The 18,382-nt window shown below is 37.2% G+C and overlaps 1 protein-coding gene across 1 annotated transcript in view; it reads left to right on the top strand.

The window, feature by feature from the left end:
- COL25A1 (collagen type XXV alpha 1 chain) overlaps positions 1–18,382 on the top strand; it is a 602,710-nt gene that overhangs the window by 491,543 nt on the left and 92,785 nt on the right. The window contains exons 10-12 of the mRNA XM_044681639.1: positions 3,958–4,011; positions 7,852–7,878; positions 12,370–12,414. Coding sequence (XP_044537574.1) covers positions 3,958–4,011; positions 7,852–7,878; positions 12,370–12,414 — 126 coding nt within the window. The remainder of the gene's footprint in view (positions 1–3,957; positions 4,012–7,851; positions 7,879–12,369; positions 12,415–18,382) is intronic.

Below are 18,382 nucleotides of genomic sequence, written 5' to 3'. Positions count from 1 at the left end.
TAGCAGTTCCTCTTCTGGAGAGTTCTTAGTCACTGTGGCACAGACTTGGAGCTGTGAGGGGTCTTAGAGTATTTTGGTTCCACCTCTTTGGTTTTACAGATAAAGAAACTGAAACCCAGGGAGGTTGTGACTTGCCATGGCACAGACATCTAGTGAGTGCCTAACAACAGGATCTGAACTCAGGTCTTCCTAACTCCAACTCTGCAACCTTATCCATTATTCAACACTGCCTCTCCTTAGTCAACTGGAGGAAATATGATGTCTATAAGTATGATATAATATATAACAGGAGAAAGGAAAGGAGAGATTGAATTCAATTTAATAGACAGCCTTTAGTATGATGTGCAAGGAGCAGCTAAGTAGCACAGTGGATAGAGAGCCAGGATTGGAGATGGGAGGACCTGGGTTTTAATACGGCCTGAGATGTTCCCTAACTGTTTGATCCTGGGCAAGTCACTTAATTCTAATTGCCTAGGCCTTACAGGTTTTCTGACCTAGAATTAATACATAGTATTTATTTTAAGAAAGAAGATAAGGGTTTAAAAAAAACATAGGGAAAAGTCCTATGTATACACAAATAGTATAGTAATTTTTTTTGTTGTATCAAAGAAAGGAAGAAAGGGAGTTCCCATGAATTTAGGCAATGGCTGGATAGAATGAAATAATAATGTACTATAAAAAAATGACAAATACAGTGGCTTCTGAGGAGGCTGGGAAAATTTATATGAATTCATAGGGAAGGAAGTGAGCAGAATCAGAGACAACCATAGAGGAAGATGACAATAACATAAAGGAAAACAACTCTAAAAATTTCAAAACTCTGATCCCTAGGCTGATTGATCGATGGGAAAGTCTACCTCATGGTGAAAGTGATAAACAAAAAGGCATAGACTGAAACATGTAATCATAGTATCCAGACCTAGTTAGACCACACTTGGGCTATTGTGATCCATCTTGGATCCCCCATTTTAGAAGGGTCTTTAACCTGGAGCATGTGTAATAGACCGTTGCCAGAATGGTGAGGTAACTGCAAGCTGTGCCATATGAAGATCAGATGAAGAAAAAGGCTGAGAAACATCCTAAGGGAGTGGGGATGTGGGGAGGAGGTACAATAGCCTTCTTTGAGAACTTGAAGGTCAGCTATGTGGAAGAAAGATCAGAGGACAGAACTAGAAGTACTGGTTGGGAGTTTCAAGGAGGCTGATTTTTTTTGCTAGATATGAAGAAAAATTCATAAAAATTAGAGTTGCCTAAAGATTGACTGGGTTAATTCAGTAGGTGGTAGATTCCTTACTGCTGGAGGTTTTCAAGAACTTAGGGAGGCTGAAGAGGGTATGCATATTCAGGAATGGGTTGGACAGGATCATGGAAACTTGATCTGGATTCCAGACTGTTGGTAGATTTCAGGGGGTCTATGAAGTTCAATAAGGAAAATATTACAGCTTTTTCTCAATATTCTTGGTTTCTTGGTCATTCCATCTATTTCATGTATTTGAAAGCATTAGTCTGTGGGATCCCAATGCTTAACAAAGTTGCCTAAGGGATTCATGACAGAAAATAAGACCAACATCCATTGCCATAGATATTGAGATTCTGTAAAGTCTACTCCTGTATTATTCTGTAAGATGGATCAGGGAAGAACAAAGATCCAAAATAGGAAGGAACCAATAATTATAGTTAAAGTGAAAGATTATGAGAACCTAAGCCAGAATAGTGGTAATGGGAGGGGACAGGGCTAAGAGAATGACAAGGATTTGGTAATTACAGAAGCTCAGAATTTCAGAACTGGAAGAGACCTCAGAGGTCATCTCGTCCAACTTATACCCAATAAGGTATCTTTCCTGCATTATAACTTACCAGTCAGGGGGCATCCAACATTTGCTTAAGGACCCACTGCCTCCATAGGCAATCCTTTCCACTTTGAGGCAACTCACGTTATCAGGAAGTTTTTCCTGATGCCAAATCTCAACTCATCTGTTTGCAATTTTCACCCATTTCTCTTTCTTGGACCAAGACAAAGTAAAATGTTTCCTCCATGTAACAGTCCTACAAATACTTGAAGATAACCAGCATGCCTTCTAACACCCACAAGTCTTCTCATGTTCAGGCTAAATATCCCCATTTTAGTTAAACATCCCTATTTCCTTCTAATGATTCTCATATGGCATCATCTCAAGGACCTTTGTTATCCTGGTTGTCTCCTCCAGCCATTCTCCAGCCTTGCCAATGTCCTCCCTAAAATACGGTTTCTGGAACTGATCTGACCATGGCAGGGTACAGTGGGACAACCACCTCCCTAGCCCTGGGCATCCTACCCCTCTTATATTTGTTTTTTTCATGCCCTTTCACAGTATTGGCTCATATTGAGGCTATGTCTCACTTAAATTCTCATATCTTTTCATTAAATTACTATTTAGCCAAACCACCCTGATCTTTATTGTGAAATTAAAATTTCAAATTGTGTGAGACTATATTTGTCACTGCTCTTTTTCATTTTATTAGAATTGACCCAGTGTTTTTACTGGTGGAGGTCAGTCCTAACCATTATCCCTGGCAGTGGTGCTGAACTCAAATAGAAATTGATCAATGCTGACACATACTGACTTAGGAAATCCATCTATGTTGTATTTTATTTTTATTTATTTGTAAACATTTCCCATTTGCATTTTAATCTAGTGCAAGCCCCACTTGGCACCCATCTGAGTTAATACCTCTGATCCAAGACACTAGATATATTTTTCCCACCTTCAGGTCATCTGACAGTTTCTCATCTATAACTGTATTCAAGTCATTGATAAAAATGCTAAATAGCATGGATCCTGGAGAACTATGCTGATAACCTCCCTTTGAATTGACATTTAACATCTATTGATAGCTTTTTGGGTCCAACCATTGATCTGTTTTAAAACCTCCTCACTATACAATTATCTAACTCACTCACTGCCACATTTTTCACAAGAAGAGAGTTTTCTCAAATGCTTTGTTCAAATCAAAGGAAAATACCTGCATATCAGAAGCACTTTTTACTACCCCCAGTGAAAAGAAGGAAGTTGGCCTAAAAGGCAAACAGATGTTCTGATGGACTTTGGGGAGTGTTTAAAAATAAAAAGTAAGATTCTTGTGGTTTTTTTTGGTCACCCAAAAGCATTGTGGACCAGCATATTTCCCCTTTTTATACCTCAAAGAGCCCATGTTCCTTTGAAACTTATAGTTTCAGATTTTCACTACATTGAATGAGGTCACTGTTCTTTTGAAACAGGAAACTTTTCCAAGTTAATAATTCTCAGCTAGGTGGCACAATGAATAGCGCACTGGACTTGAAGCCAGGAAGCTGTGAGCTCAAATCCAGCTTCAGATACTGTGTGATTCTGGGCAAGTCACTTAACCTCTGTCTGCCTCAGTTTCCTTTGCTGTAAAATTGAGATGATAATAATTTTGTGAATCAAATGGGAGAATATTTTAATGTGCTTTGCAGTCCTTAAAGCTCTATATAAGTGCTAGCTATTAACATCTTACAGAAAGCTCACAGTGAAAAGATTATAACTATATAGATGTATGTTACATGCATGTTACTTTAAAGTCTTCTTAGGACTTCATATTATATCATACAAGTTTCTTGACAATCCCCTAAGATAGGTACTGTTATTCCTCCTTTACAGATGAGAAAACTGAGGCTCAAAGAGATTAAATCCCACATCCAGTAGGTATCAGAGGCAGGACACTAACATAGGCCTTCTTGGCATTAAAGTCCAATGTGCCCTCCAGTTCCTCATGTTATTTAACATACTGTAGTGATAACCTCTATTTGTAGACATCTTATTTCTATGCCATATTCATAATGAAGGGAGCTCCATGAGAGGGGAGTTTCCGCTCTAGGGCTGGGTAGAATTCAAGGATACATTAATAAAAGGCTTGTCATTTTATTCTATTCAGTAACATTTCCCTTTTTCATTTGAGGGTGAACCCGGCTTACCTGGAATAGCGGGAGAGAATGGAACACCTGGACTTAAGGTTAGTACCAAGAAAAAGTCACGTACATTTTCTGTGCTACTATTAAAATCTGCGTGAAGTATCATGTTTTTACCATTTTTAATGTGTCTGATGGCTGTTTCTGTGGTCTTCTTTCCCTATTAATACTGTGATACTCTAGAGGATTTCTCTTTATGCTAAATGAAAAAAATTATTGCTTGTGACATTCCGATTAATGTTCATTATGCTTCTTCCTGATTTAGAAAACAAATAGCATTTGTCTTCCTTCCTTCCTTCCTCTCTCTGTCTCTCTGTCTCTGTCTCTGTCTCTGTCTCTGTCTCTGTCTCTCTCTCTCTCTCTCTCTCTCTCTCTCTCTCTCACACACACACACACACACACACACACACACACACACACACACACACATATCTATCTCTTTCTTTCTTTTTTCCTAAAGTCTGGGTTTTGCCTTTCTTGCAGACTAGTAAGCCAGGAACTAATGACAGACCTAATCTTCCAGTGATTGTCCTGTTTTGACCTGTTCCATCCCAACCTAGATCAATTCAACCTTTCATACACAGCCTAGTGGCCCTCTACTCCCAGGGATTTGCCATATTGATGCTGAATTTAGTGTAGACATCTAAACTCTTTGCCCACTACAGCTCAGAATTCCTAAACTCAAGAGGTCCACAACATTGGCCTCCCCAGGAACTGAGATGACAGTCATGACCACCATGCCTGGCCTATATTACCATTCTGTTATCCTAACACAAGATATTTTGTCATTCCCTTAATTACCAAGCATCAACTTTGCCTCAGATTTATTTGCAACTATGAAAAGTTATCATGGTTAGCTATCATTAGATCCACAGATATGAAGATGACTTTAATTGGTTCCATGTTGGTTAATGAGCAATAGTTCACATAGAATAGTTCATATATAGCATATAGCATAAGAATAGTTCAATAGCAATAGTTCATCATTTTAAAGTTTACAAGGCACTTTCCTTTAGCCATTCTTTGGGGTATAAAGTCTAAATATTATTGTCCCTTTTTATAGAATAAGAAGTTGAACACCCCCTCAGCTATTAAATTTCAGAGTAAATACTCAAACCTAAATCTTCAGAACAAGTAGGTGGCAGCTAGCCCTGGAGACAGGAGTTCCTGGGTTCAGATTTGACCTCCAACACGTCCTGGCTGTGTGACCCTGGGCAAGTCAACTTGACCCCAATTTTCTAGCCCTTACCACTCTTGTGCCTTGGAGCTAATACTTAGTATCAATTTTAAGACTGAAGGTAAGGGTTCAAATAATCTAAATCAGTGGTTCCCAAACTTTTTTGGCCTATTGCCTCCTTTCCAGAAAAAAATATTACTTAGCCCCCTGGAAATTGATTTTTTAAAAATTTTAATAGCAATTAATAGGAAAGATAAATGCACCTGTGGCTATCACTGCCTCCCTGGATTGCTGCAGCACCCACCAGGGGGCGGTAGCACCCACTTTGGGAATCACTGGTCTAAATCTACTCCAAAGTCTTGTGTATTTTCTGTTCTGCCATGATGACTTTATGCAAAATCATCAACCATATTTATGTTACCTGGAATTTTCAGTTCTTTCAAATTTGTTCAATTTTTAATTCTTTCAAATGATTTCCACTGTTTCTGATAATACTCCCAGAAATCTGCCTATTCAATAATGCAGTCAGTGAGTAATTTCCATAGCAAAATGGACAAGGAGCTCCACTTAAAAAGCTAATATTGATATGATTTAAATAGTTAAGAAAGGTCCTAAGAGGGTTTAGGGCTGTAGTTGTTATTGGCTTCTGGAAATTTTCAAATTTCCTCTTTCTTGAGAAAAGAAGGAGCCTATTAAATCCAACATGGGGGCCAATATAATTCAGACAAAGCTTTGCTTAGTGAGCTTCCTTTAAACAGCAGGATTCTGTCTAATCCCATCCACTGTGTTTTTGTGTATCTCATCCCACACATCCCCATCAGTTGATTTCACAGATCGTATCAGTATTGACAGGTGCCAAGGACAGACTTCAAGTCTGTGTTTCCTTTCCCCAAAAAGAGAGGCAAGTGAATAGGTCTTTTAGACTTTGGCCATTTCTCTTTCTGACTCTCTCTCTCCACACTAAAATGTCAAATGATGCTATTCTAGTGTTGCCTAGCAACCATCAGGTGATGAGATTGGCCAGAAATACATGAAGCCGCAGGGTCACTTTTAGCTCCCAAGAATGAAAAGAGAATTGCCACTGAAACTAGGTTATAGAGTTTGATATGATGAAAAAAGAACATGGAAGTTGCTCTACTCTGTCTGGTCGGCGAGATGTGAAGGCACAGGAAACTTCTGCTTGAACTTTTCACAAAAGCCCCTATTTCACACTGCAGAGAATTCATTCTAGGAGTTTTCTTTGTCCCTTTTGTCCTTTTCTTGTCGAGCTAGACTGAGGCTCTCTTTACCCAAAGAATTTCCCTGATTTTTCACTTTCTGAGGAAAGAAGACTCTCATAAAATCTCTCGGTTTTTCCACATTCCAGTATCCTCTAGAGGAGACTGTAGCAATAACCCAGCAAACAATGGATTAAGAATCTGCAGTTGTGGTTGGGAAATGGAGGGAACCAGCCATAAGAGGGTATTATGTTGCTGGGACCATTCCATTTGTCGTGAACCATTCATGGGGCTTTAAAAATCAGACTGCTGAATCTGTCTCAGAGCTGGGCATTCAGGGACAGGAGAAGGACAAACAACCCAAATAACTTTTGGTCCTAGATAGACAGGGTCACTCAAAGACCTTTCTGAATCCAAGTTCAACAGGCTCTCCACCACACCATTTATCCTACAGATGTGCTAACTTATCCTTTTTTACAATTTATTTCTTTGGCATTTTAAAAACTGATAAGTCATTCTTTTATTTCATTTATTTTATAATGATATTCAGTGTGGCAGTTCCTGCATATTTTAGGAGTAGTCATCTAAAGCAGCTTTTTTTTTAAAACAGCAACTTTAAGCAAAATGAAAATGACTCGCTGCCATGAGACCAAAGTTGAAATATTATCAATATCCATATGGAAGCATATCGTATCTTTCCTTAGATCTCACTAATGCAGATACAAAGAATCAAGATGGTACCCAGGCTCGAATACTCAACCTAGAATCTGTTTTTTGTTTCCAGGCATCATCTATATAGCCAATTCCCTGCTTAGGTCATTGAATGACAGACAGACTTTTTTGGCAGGAAAGAATCTAAAATTGAATATTTCACTTTACAAAATAGAAAACTAAAGCGAGGCCTAGAGACAGGAGGTCCTAGGTTCAAATCTGGCCTCAGACACTTCCCAGCTGTGTGACCCTGGGCAAGTCACTTGACCCCCATTGCCTAGCCCTTACCACTCTTCTGCCTTGGAGCCAATACACAGTGTTGACTCCAAGACAGAAGGTAAGGGTTTAAAAAAAAAAAGAAAGAAAACTAAGACCCCAAAAGGGAAAGTTACTTACCTAGGGTCATATAAATCAGTGACTGAGCTAAAATAAAAAAAAACCAAAGCCTCCTAGCTTTTCTATAAACCTTGCAGCTACTTTCTCTTGCTGGTATCTCATTTTAGAGGGCAGAGAGTTCGTTAAAGTTCTTCACCCTTAACATGAAGTCATGTCCTCTTGTTGATTTTGAGCTTCCCTATTTAATTTCTGGAGTCCCTTTATCCTGGTGTTTCAGGATTTAGTGGACAATTCCTCATTTATGTCATCTGCTTTATCATGAACCGGCACGTGGCATCCTCATGTGTTTCCCCGTCCTCTCAGCCAGCCCCAATCAAACCCATTCATCACCAGTGTCTAGTTGAACATGTGAATAATTCACCTGCATCTTTTCTTTTACTCAGGGCGATCCTGGAGAGCGAGGAGAAAAGGTAAGGTTGTATTTTATTTTTTATATTTGTATCTTACATTTTAAATTTGTTAAATTAAAATTTAAATGTAAGATATTTTATATTTGTATGTATATTTTTATGGAGAGCTTACTCTATGACAGGCACTATACTAAACATTTTACAAATATTATCTCATTTGATCCTCCAAACAACAGTGGAAGGTAGAGATTTTATTATAACCAGTTTACAGTTGAGTAGACTGAGTCAAACTGAGGTTAAGTGACTTGCCCAACATAGCGCTGCTAATAAATATATTTGAGTTCAGATTTTAAACTCAGATCTTCCAGACTCCAGGCCTACTGCTCTATCCATTGTGTCACCTAGCTGCTGTGGGGAGGAAGAATATGATAAAGAACAAAAACCAGTAACATTGAAATTCCTATGTTTACATATAAAAGGCTAATTTAATTTATTCTAATCACTAATTGTGTTCATGAGAACTCTGTTAGTAGAAGAATAAAATAAGACAATTCTCATCTAAGAAAGGGCTACTCTAGCTCAGAAATGTTCAGTATTGTATGCCAACCTTTTTATAAAAAAATTCAAATTCATAAGTCTTGATCAATGATACATGTAAAACCCAGTGGAATTGTGTGTCGGCTAAGGGGGGATAGGTGGGTTTGGGGGAGAGGGAAAGAACATGAAACATGGAACTATGGGAAAATATTCAAAATAAAAACTTAAAAAATAAAATAAAATTCAAATTCAAATTCACTGGGCCTATAAAAATTTGCCTCACTAATTATAGAAATTTAGCTTTGAAGTAAATAGATCTTCCAGCCAAAATATGGTTTTCCAAAAAAAAAACCTGAAATTTTGCAGAGTTGAGTATTCATAACCAGCAGGAAACGGATTGGCTTATCTGGAAACTGCTGAGAGCAGGGATTCTTATCCAGGGGACCCCAAATTTCTTTTTTTCAATCTTTTGATAATTTTATTTCCATAGTTTCCCACTGTTATCCTATTTTATTGTATGCCTTTACAAATATAATTCTGAAAAGGGTTCTACAGACTTCCCTAGACCATAAGTGTTGGGAGGGGGGATGATCATCACACACACACACACACACACAAATTTAAGAATCCCTGGAAAGGAGGAAAACACTTTAAGTAATCTCTTTTTAAAGTGTACACTGTTTGGGGGCAGCTGGGTGGCTCAGTGGATTGAGAGCCAGGCCTAGAGACGGGAGGTCCTAGGTTCAAGTCTGGCCTCAGACACTTCCCAGCTGTGTGACCTTGGGCAAGTCACTTGACCCCCATTGCCTACCCTTACCACTTTTCTGCCTTGGAGCCAATATACAGTATTGACTCCAAGACGGAAAGTAAAATAAAATAAAAATAAATAAATAAAGTGGTCATTGGGAGCAGCTAGGGGACTCAGTGGATAGAGAGCCAGTGCTGGAGACAAGAAGTCCTGGGTTCAGATGTGACATCAGACACTTCCTAGCTATGTGACCCTGGGCCAGTCACTTAACCTTATTTGCTTCAGTTTCTTCATCTGTAAAATAACCTGGAGAAGAAAACAGTAAACCACTCTAGTACCTCTGCCAAGAAAACTCCAAATGGGCTCAGGAAGAGTTGGACGTGATTGAAACAACTGGGCAACCACAAAATAAGAGAGAAATGGTCATTTACCCCAATTATTGGGCATCTATCATATCTGCACCAAGTACTCAAGATGCATACAAAGAAACATAAGACACACATTGGTTCTTACCATCAAAGGACTTATAAATCTGTTGGGAAGAACATCCCATGGATTTTTTTAATAGCAAAACCAAGTCTCATATGCTAATGGTACAAATAATAAGTGCTATAGGGTTCAGGGAACTGATTACCGAGGGCTGAAAACAGCCTCCAGAGACATCTGTCTCGAGACAGCCAGTTTCTATTCAGCCAGTTAGGCTGGAGGAGCAGGAACTTGAGCTAGGTCTTAAAGGAAGGGTAGCTCTTGGACAAAAAGAAACAGAGGAGAGAGCAGGCTAGCTAGGAGAAACACAAAAAGTAGAGACAGAGATAAGAGCCGGAGTGGGAAACCTGGGAAAGTGATTTGCTAGAGCAAAGTGTTGAACTTGGGAAGCAGTAAGAGATAATGGTAGGAAGTGGATAAGGGCCAGAAGATAGAAGATTTCAAATGCCAGGGTAAGGAGTTGAGTTTAATTCCGGTAGGAAAGGGGCCCAACAACTCTGAAAAGATAACTTATCAGGTAGTAGAGGGTTTCTAAGCTGCATTAGCAGAAGGAATATTTATACTTGCAAAATCCTATTTCCTTGGAATATAGATATACAGATATTGGGAAGAGGACCCTGAAATTTGTCACCTATTAAGAAAAATTAGGGCAGCTAGGTTGCTCAGTAGATAGAGAGCCAAGCCTAGAGCTGGGAGGTCCTGGGTCCAAATCTGACCTCAGACACTTTCTAGCCATGTAACCCTGGGCAGGTCACTTAACCCCAATTGTCTAGCCCTCACTGCTCTTCTGTCTTGGAAATAATACTTAAAAATGATTCTAAGATGGAAGGTACAGGTTATAAAAGAAAAAAGAAAAATCAAGTAAAATCAAATATTCATTTAGTTACTAGGTGCTAGGCACTGTGCTCAGTGTACAAAGTACACTTAGTAGTGGGCATACAAAAGAAAGGCAAGAAAAGATCTCTGCCCTCAAGGAGCTCACAGTCAAATGGGGGAGATGACTGTATACAAACAATTATGAGCATGAAATGTAGATATTGACCAAATTGGAGATAATCTGTGGGGGAAGATATTATGGTTCACATTAACTTCCTTCTGTCTGTATTAAAAGAAGAAATATATTAATTATATATTAATATGACTAAAACATAGTGATTAAATCAATTCAATAATTAATTAAAATATAGTAAACATATTAATTACAAATGAATATTATTAAAACAGTAATTAAATTAATATGATTAAATATATTAATTGCATGTTAATATTACTGAAATATAGTGATTAAATCCATGCAATAATTAATTAAAATATAATAATCATTAATTACACATGAATATTATTAAAACAGTGATTAAATTAATATAATTAAATATATTCGTTGCATGTTAATATTATTAAAACATGGTGATTAAATTAATGCAATACTTAATTAAAATATAGTAAACATTAATTGCTTATTAATATTACTAAAACAGTTAAATTGTTGGGATATTAAAATATAGTAAATATTAATTGCATATTAATATTACTAAAGCATGGTGATTACATTAATATAATACTTAAGGAAAATATAGTAGACATTAATTACTTATTAATATTACTAAAATACTTAAATTATTAGGATAATTAAAATATAGTAAATATATTAACTACATATTAATATTACTAAAACATGGTGATTAAATTAATTCAATACTTAAGGAAAATATAGTAAACATTAATTACTTATTAATATTATTAAAACATAGTTAAATTATTAGGATAATTAAAATATAGTAAATATATTCATTACAAATTAACATCACTAAAACATAGCAATTAGATTAATATGTTAATTAAAATATAGTAAACATATTATTTAAATATCCAGCTTTAAATTACCCAGACCCTAACTCAATTTGAATGACATAAATCTATCAAATCTCATTTTTATGTCTTTTCCTATCACATGTACATTTGCTTCCCATTGATGGGGGGAGTTTATCACATCATCAACATCAGGATTTTGAAGTTTATATAATTTCTCTCCATTTAGGGATTATTAATCCCTAAATCTGGAGCCAGATGGCCAAGTCTGGAGAGGAATTTGCACCAAGATAACCCTGCACTCATACATATAAGCCAACCATCCATCAGAGCCACAGAACAGAGATACTGAAAAGGAGAAAGATTATGGTACAGAATGAAGCCAATGGTAAACAGAGTCCTAGAAAGAAGAGAGTCCTTTCGCAGGAAGAGTTGTGGCAGTAGGAGGTACCTAGATTACCCAGTAATCATGGTCCTCTTCAGATTTGACCTGAGTTAGGTACATGTTCATGGGGAAGTTGGGGAGGTAATCCATTCTGTAATGGGTTTTAAAACTCATAGTCACAATTAATAATTTATGAAATTGATTGTCAGATGACTTTCTGAGTCAAGAGCTATTGTCTGCCATGAGCTGGGTCTCAGACTACAATCTATATAAGATCTATAAATAATAGTGCATCGGACCATGTACATCAAGCATATTTTTCCTACTTCCTTAAAATTAAATAGATGAAAAGTTCTTTGAAGATACAGTATCAATGACATTTTCTGGTCATTTCTTTTGTCCTTATGGTTTCATTCAGCCAAGTTAATTGAAATTCTTTATCTTTGTGGCTTTGCAAAGAATTTATAAGAGACTTTAATTTGGCATAGTATGTATGGAAGAAGAGGAGAGAAGAAAAAAACCATGACTATAACATTACTGTACAAGACACTGAAGACTTTATCTCCTCCTCTCTTTTTCCCCCTAGGGAGATGCTGGAGACAGTGGACCCAAAGGTGACGTGGGTGAAAAGGTACATTTTTGTGTTTGAAATATGAAAGTGTTTGTTATGGTCAAAAATATAACCTAATGGAAGATGAAAGGATGTGATATATGAGTAGATGTGGTTTAGGAAGAGTTCACAGGATTATAAAAATGACAGGAGAAGACAAATGACTAGATTTCATCCCAACTCCTCAGAATGCTACATTTGCTGCACTGCAACGTATATTGTATATATCCATTCTCTCCAAGTTGGTTCATTTCCATTTTCATGTGAAAGAATGAAATTTTCCTTTTAATTAAAAAAAAATAAAAAATTAAGAAACTTCTTCCAGTAGAGTATACTGGGGGGAAAAATCCTGTAGAAAAAAATATGGGCTTATCATGTGATATGTTGTATACAAATGTAGGAAGAGGCAGATTTTCTTGGGGGAAATAGATGGATAAGTTCCTAATGGCCAGATTTTCATGGAAGAAATGTCCCCTTGCATTTGCAAGTGACATGATCCAATTTCAACCTGGAGATATTTGGAAATTTCTACTCCAGCCTGATTTTTTTTCAGTCTATTTATTTATTTACTTAAAACTCTTACCTTCTAGCTTAGAACTGATACCAAATGTCAGTTCCAAAGCAGAACAGTCACAAGGACTAGATGTTTGGGGTTAATTGACTTGCCAGGAGTCAGACAGCTAGGGAAGTGTGTGCATGTAGATTTGAACCCAGGACCTCCCACCTCTAGAAATGGCTCTCTATCCACTGAGACACCTAGCTGCCCCTGTTCAGTCAGTTGACTAAAATTTCAAAAAAAATGGAGAGACTGAGCACTTTGACAGAAAGAGGCAATATCACTTAATTAAATCTTCCCACATGGAGTTGGAAATTTGTATCAGTATGACCCTGAAACTCATGATATTTAGGAAACAGAAAAAAAAACCCTATTATCTTTGTATCTTTATTGGAACCTCATTTTCCAGAAATTTCTGACAATAAGAACAATTTAAACATACTACATAGGAGTGTTAAATGACAGTCTTTTAGAGGGACAGATATAGAATATGTAACTATTAAATTCTAGGCAATCAGCTTATATTGAGGCAGTTGGATTGTTGGTTAAAGCAAGCTTCTGAGGGACATAGAAAAAAATCAACGGCCTTCATATCTGAATGGATGGAAAAGTGGCAGGATGGCCAGGTTGTAATTTAAGAACTCTCTGTCAGGTGAATAATGGATGGGTTATCACTCAACTTCTGCCAAATGAGGGATTTCTGTTACAAGTCTAATAAATACTAATAGGCAAATGGTATATATATATATATATATGGTTGGGTGAGTTCTTAGCTGTATTTGTGACTTTCAGGTCAATCATAATCTAGGAATTAATATGGAATATACTGCACATAGAACCATCAGAACCATTTTTATTATCAGGCAGATGCACATGCTATAATATTAAATCAGAATTCACATAAAAATGTTTCCCATTAAAAAGGTTATTAACATTATCCAGAGGACTCTGGAAATCAGCTACATAAACATGAATTCTTTATTTTAGTTTAATTTATATTTGGAAGAAAGAAATAAGATCAGGTTTACACTTTCTCTAGTCTTGTGAGGTAGGTAGTCTTACTGTCCCAGTTTTGCAGATGGGGAAACCAAGGCATGAAAATGCTAAGCGACTTGTCTGAAGTCACAGAATTTACAAGTAGGAAATATGGCCTTTGGATTAAAGCAAGTTAAGAAAACAATTTTTTTTATATAATCCTTACCTTCCTCCTTAGAATCAATAATATGTATTGGTTCCAAGGCAGAAGAGCAGTTAGGGGTTAAGTGACATGCCCAGGGTCGCATAGCTAGGAAGTGTCTGGGGCCAGTTTTGCACGTAGGATCTCCCGTCTCACAATCCACTGACTTACCCAGTTGCCCCCAAGAAAACAACTTTTAATGTTTCCTCATGTATAAATTTTGTTAAAACTACAAAGTTTTGGAGTGGATTTATGCAAAATATCCAGCCAAGTGCTTAATAATTTTTAAAAATTTAATTAAACTTAGTTAAAAGGACTAGAAGTTATTTGCATAGCTTAAAATGTAATTTTGAGAACATGTGCCCATGATGATTTTTAAAATCAACCATATTTAATTTTCAAATGAGCAAAACAGCTCTTTATTTTAGAACATATTTTTTCTTCAGTATTTTTATTATTTCTTCCATATTTTTGAGTATACTCTACTTATAAAATTTTCCTAATTTTTTACTTTTTTAATCAAAAGGAAATTTTCATTCTTTCACAAATTGAAAGGAACAAATTTGGATAGAATTTTTATTAAAAAACTTTATTAGCTGACATTAAGCCCATCGATTCAGGAGGAAATTATTTTCAATAAATTCTGAATGAGTCTAAACTGTGGGTTATAAATAGAAATATGTACTGTATAATATGTAACCTGAACCGTATAGTACATTCCTGTGAATGGTATAATTTGAATGTAATTTTGAATATAGTTTATCCAAATGCTACTTCTGTCACGTAATTGATTTCCGGTCTTTTTATGGCAATTCTGCTGTGTAATAAATAAGTAAAGTTCGTTTGTCATTTACCAACATTTCAGAAGTGAAATCAGCAAAAGCTTTCTTGTTTTCCATCAGTGTAATCTATTATGTCATTGACTGATCATTTTAAGAGGAAATTTTTTTCTCACCTTTTGATCCATGCCTGTGTTTGGATGGTAAAACAATCTAAGGTTTCCCAGACTGGACATCCGGAAATGCTGGGAAGCCAGAAAAATCACTGGACAAGTGTCCTCTGCTTCCAGCTGTTAAAGGTTACCTTAGGCTGAAGAATGACTGAGCAGATATGTGTTTTACTCTAGTGTAAGAGGGTTTTAAACTGGACTAGATGGCTTTTGTCAGGGAGATGTGAGGGGAAAATGACAGCCATGAATTTTTTAAGATATATTTTTTTGATGATAACATTTCAACAATTGCTTTTCTTTGTAATCCTATGATACTTTGCTCTCTGCACTTAATTCTGAGATTGTAGATGGCACAAAACAGGAGCAGATTCCCCACTTCAGCGCAATATTGCTGTTGAAAGCTTAAGGAACTCTGATACAGAATATCGTACCTGTTACTCTAAAATTTAAAGATGCCAAATCAGATTTCCTCTTTTCTCTTGCTCTTTGAAAGTGGCTGGTTGGTCCTGCACAGCGAGTGCTTCTGAGATCACCATCCTTCCTTTCTTTTCCCTTTGGCCTGATCACTCTGGTATTCATCCTTTCTGAAATTTCCATCCATCCCCTGGATGGAAAGGTTTCTCTTCTCTCCTCGTGCTCTGTCTGCTTTCCCTCCACGCTCTGACTCTTGCCAGTGACCCTTACTCCAAAAGCTTCCTCCCAGCCCAAATCAGGTCTCCTCCTGAACTCTTACCCAAGTCCTGCCAAGCATGGAAGAGGGCAAAAAGGCAGGAAGAACCCAGAGCTAACAGAGAGAAGCCATGAGACCCAGTCTGACTAGCTCCATGAGTTTGAATGAAGCCCTAGTGCACATTATGGCTGGTCACGCCATAATGAGAAGGCTGGAGAACATACTCAACTTCTTTCTCAGAAGTATGTGAGAAAATAGGATGATAGAGCACCGGACCTAGAATTGGGAAGACCCGAGTTCAAATGCAGTCTCAGATACTTTCTAGCAGTGATCCTGAGCAAGTTTCTTAATTGCTATCTGCCTCAGTTTTCTCAGCTGCAAAATGGGGATAATAACCTACTCTTCGGGGTTGTTATGAGTATCAGATGAAATATTTGTAAAGCACTTAGCACAGTGGCTACATACATACATACATAGTACATACATAGTAGTTGTTTTTTTTTTAACTCTTACCTTCTGTTTTAGCATAAATACTAAGTATTGATTTCAAGGCAAAAAAAACCAAAACAAAACAAAAAAGCAGTAAGGGCTGGACTAAGTGATTTGCCCAGGGTCACATAACTGGGAAGAGTCTGAGGCTGGACAATCTGCAGACCTGTTTAGCTATCCACTGAGGTCTCTACCTGCCCCAGCAATAAGTTCTTAATAAATGCTCATTTCCTTCCCTCCTATATACACACAGAAAGATATGATTTGACCCATACTATAAGTAGATCTATGGTAAGGTGAAGCATTTTATCTAGATTTTACTATATAATAAGAAAGGAGAGAGGGAGTAGTGGTGGTGGTAAGATCATTAGCTTTGGAGACAAAAGACCTAGGTTCAAATCCCACCTTTCTCATTTATTACCAGTGTGACTTTGAGCAAATCATTTAGACTCTCTGGGCTTTTAGCTTTCTTGTCTGTAAAATGAGGAGGTCAGACTTGATGAGTCCCTGAGGACTCTGATCTACGATGGTCTGAGTTATGAGAATATGCCAAAAGAAAACATAAATCAGTGTAGGTTCAAGACCATGTTAAGTGAACTTGACTTCCTGAGGAAGCTTAGTGTGCTTCCTAAAGTTTGATGGATGATCATACCTGGCATTTGTCACAGCAGAGTTCCCAAAGTTCTTTCCCATTGTGGGTAATTGTTTCTGAACTCCTGGCCACCGTGGTCTTTCTGTTAGATAAAGCCCAAGGCTAGAAGCGTAGACCTCCCCAAGGATGACTGATGCTTTGGGCATACCCCCTTATCCCCATTATAAAGCTGATTAAAAATGAGGCTCAGAAAGGGGTAAGTTGTTGGGTGACAGCATTTTCCAAAGCATGAACAATTGCTTTTATGCTTTTTTCCTTATGTATTCTACTTGGGGAATGAAACCTGTGAAAGAATGTGTTTTTCATATGATGGACTCATATGTATATAGACATCAGACAGATATAAGCCTAGGTACAAAATCCTACACGAACACATATGTAAATAGCCTCTGAGTGACATTTGTGCAATTATAATAATTGCTAGTATATCTATATCTATATCCGCTTAAGGTTTGCAAAACACTTTACAAATGTTATCTCATTTGATCCACACAATTTGATCACCATTTTATAGATGAGGAAACTGAGGCAAACAGAGGGTAAGTGACTTGCCTGCCCTCACACAGCTAGCTAGTAAGGGGCTGAGACAAAATTCCAACTTTATGACTGTCCATTTTGCTATGGAAATTATTTACTGGCTGCATTATTAGATTTCTAGGAGTATTATCAGAAACTGTGGCAATCATTTGAAAGAATTAAAAATTGAAAGAATTTTGAAAGAATTGAAAATTCCAGGTAACATAAATATGGTGGATGATTTTGTAGAAAGTCATCATGGCAGAACAGAAAATACACAAGACTTCAGAGTAGAAGATTTAGATTATTTGAATCTTTACCTTCAGTCTTAGAATTGATACTAAGTGTTGGTTCCAAGGTACAAGAGTGGTAAGGGCTAGGAAACTGGGGTCAAGTTCACTTGCCCAGGGTCACACAGCCAGGAAGTGTTGGAGGTCAGATCTGAACCCAGGAACTCCTGTCTCCAGGTCTAGCTCTCTACCCACTGAGCCACCTACTTGCCCTGAAGATTTAGGTATTTTCCATCTGTGTCTTCCCCTGCTGAAACTTCCCTTTGCAAACCCATTGACTCACTGAGAAACTAAGAGTATGTTCAAGGCATACCTCCATTCTGGCTTTGCTTCGATCCTCTGTGACACCTGGCTACCCCTACAAATAGGAATGGCTACTACAAATAGTAGTGAGGGAGGAAGAATTCATGGGATTAGAAAAATGAAAAGATAAGATAAAGAACTAGATTTTGTCTCCAGCCCTCAGAAGGGTAGATTGTGATGTTTGACAAGTAATGCAGTATGCTGTCTACAAACATAGGAAAAGGTCGATTTTTTTTTTTTTTGCAGAAAATGGATGGCTAAGTTCCTAGTGCTTGGTTTTCATGGGAGAAATGCAAATGAGATAATCCAATTTCAACATGGAGATATTGCAAAAGCTCCACACCAGCCTGATTTAGAGGATTAATGCCTGTGACACATTCTGATTAA

This window comes from Gracilinanus agilis, chromosome 6, assembly GCF_016433145.1.
Source record: "Gracilinanus agilis isolate LMUSP501 chromosome 6, AgileGrace, whole genome shotgun sequence".
NCBI lineage: Eukaryota > Metazoa > Chordata > Mammalia > Didelphimorphia > Didelphidae > Gracilinanus > Gracilinanus agilis.
Note: the sequence above shows the minus strand (reverse complement) of the source record. Positions and strands in the feature narration are given on the sequence as shown.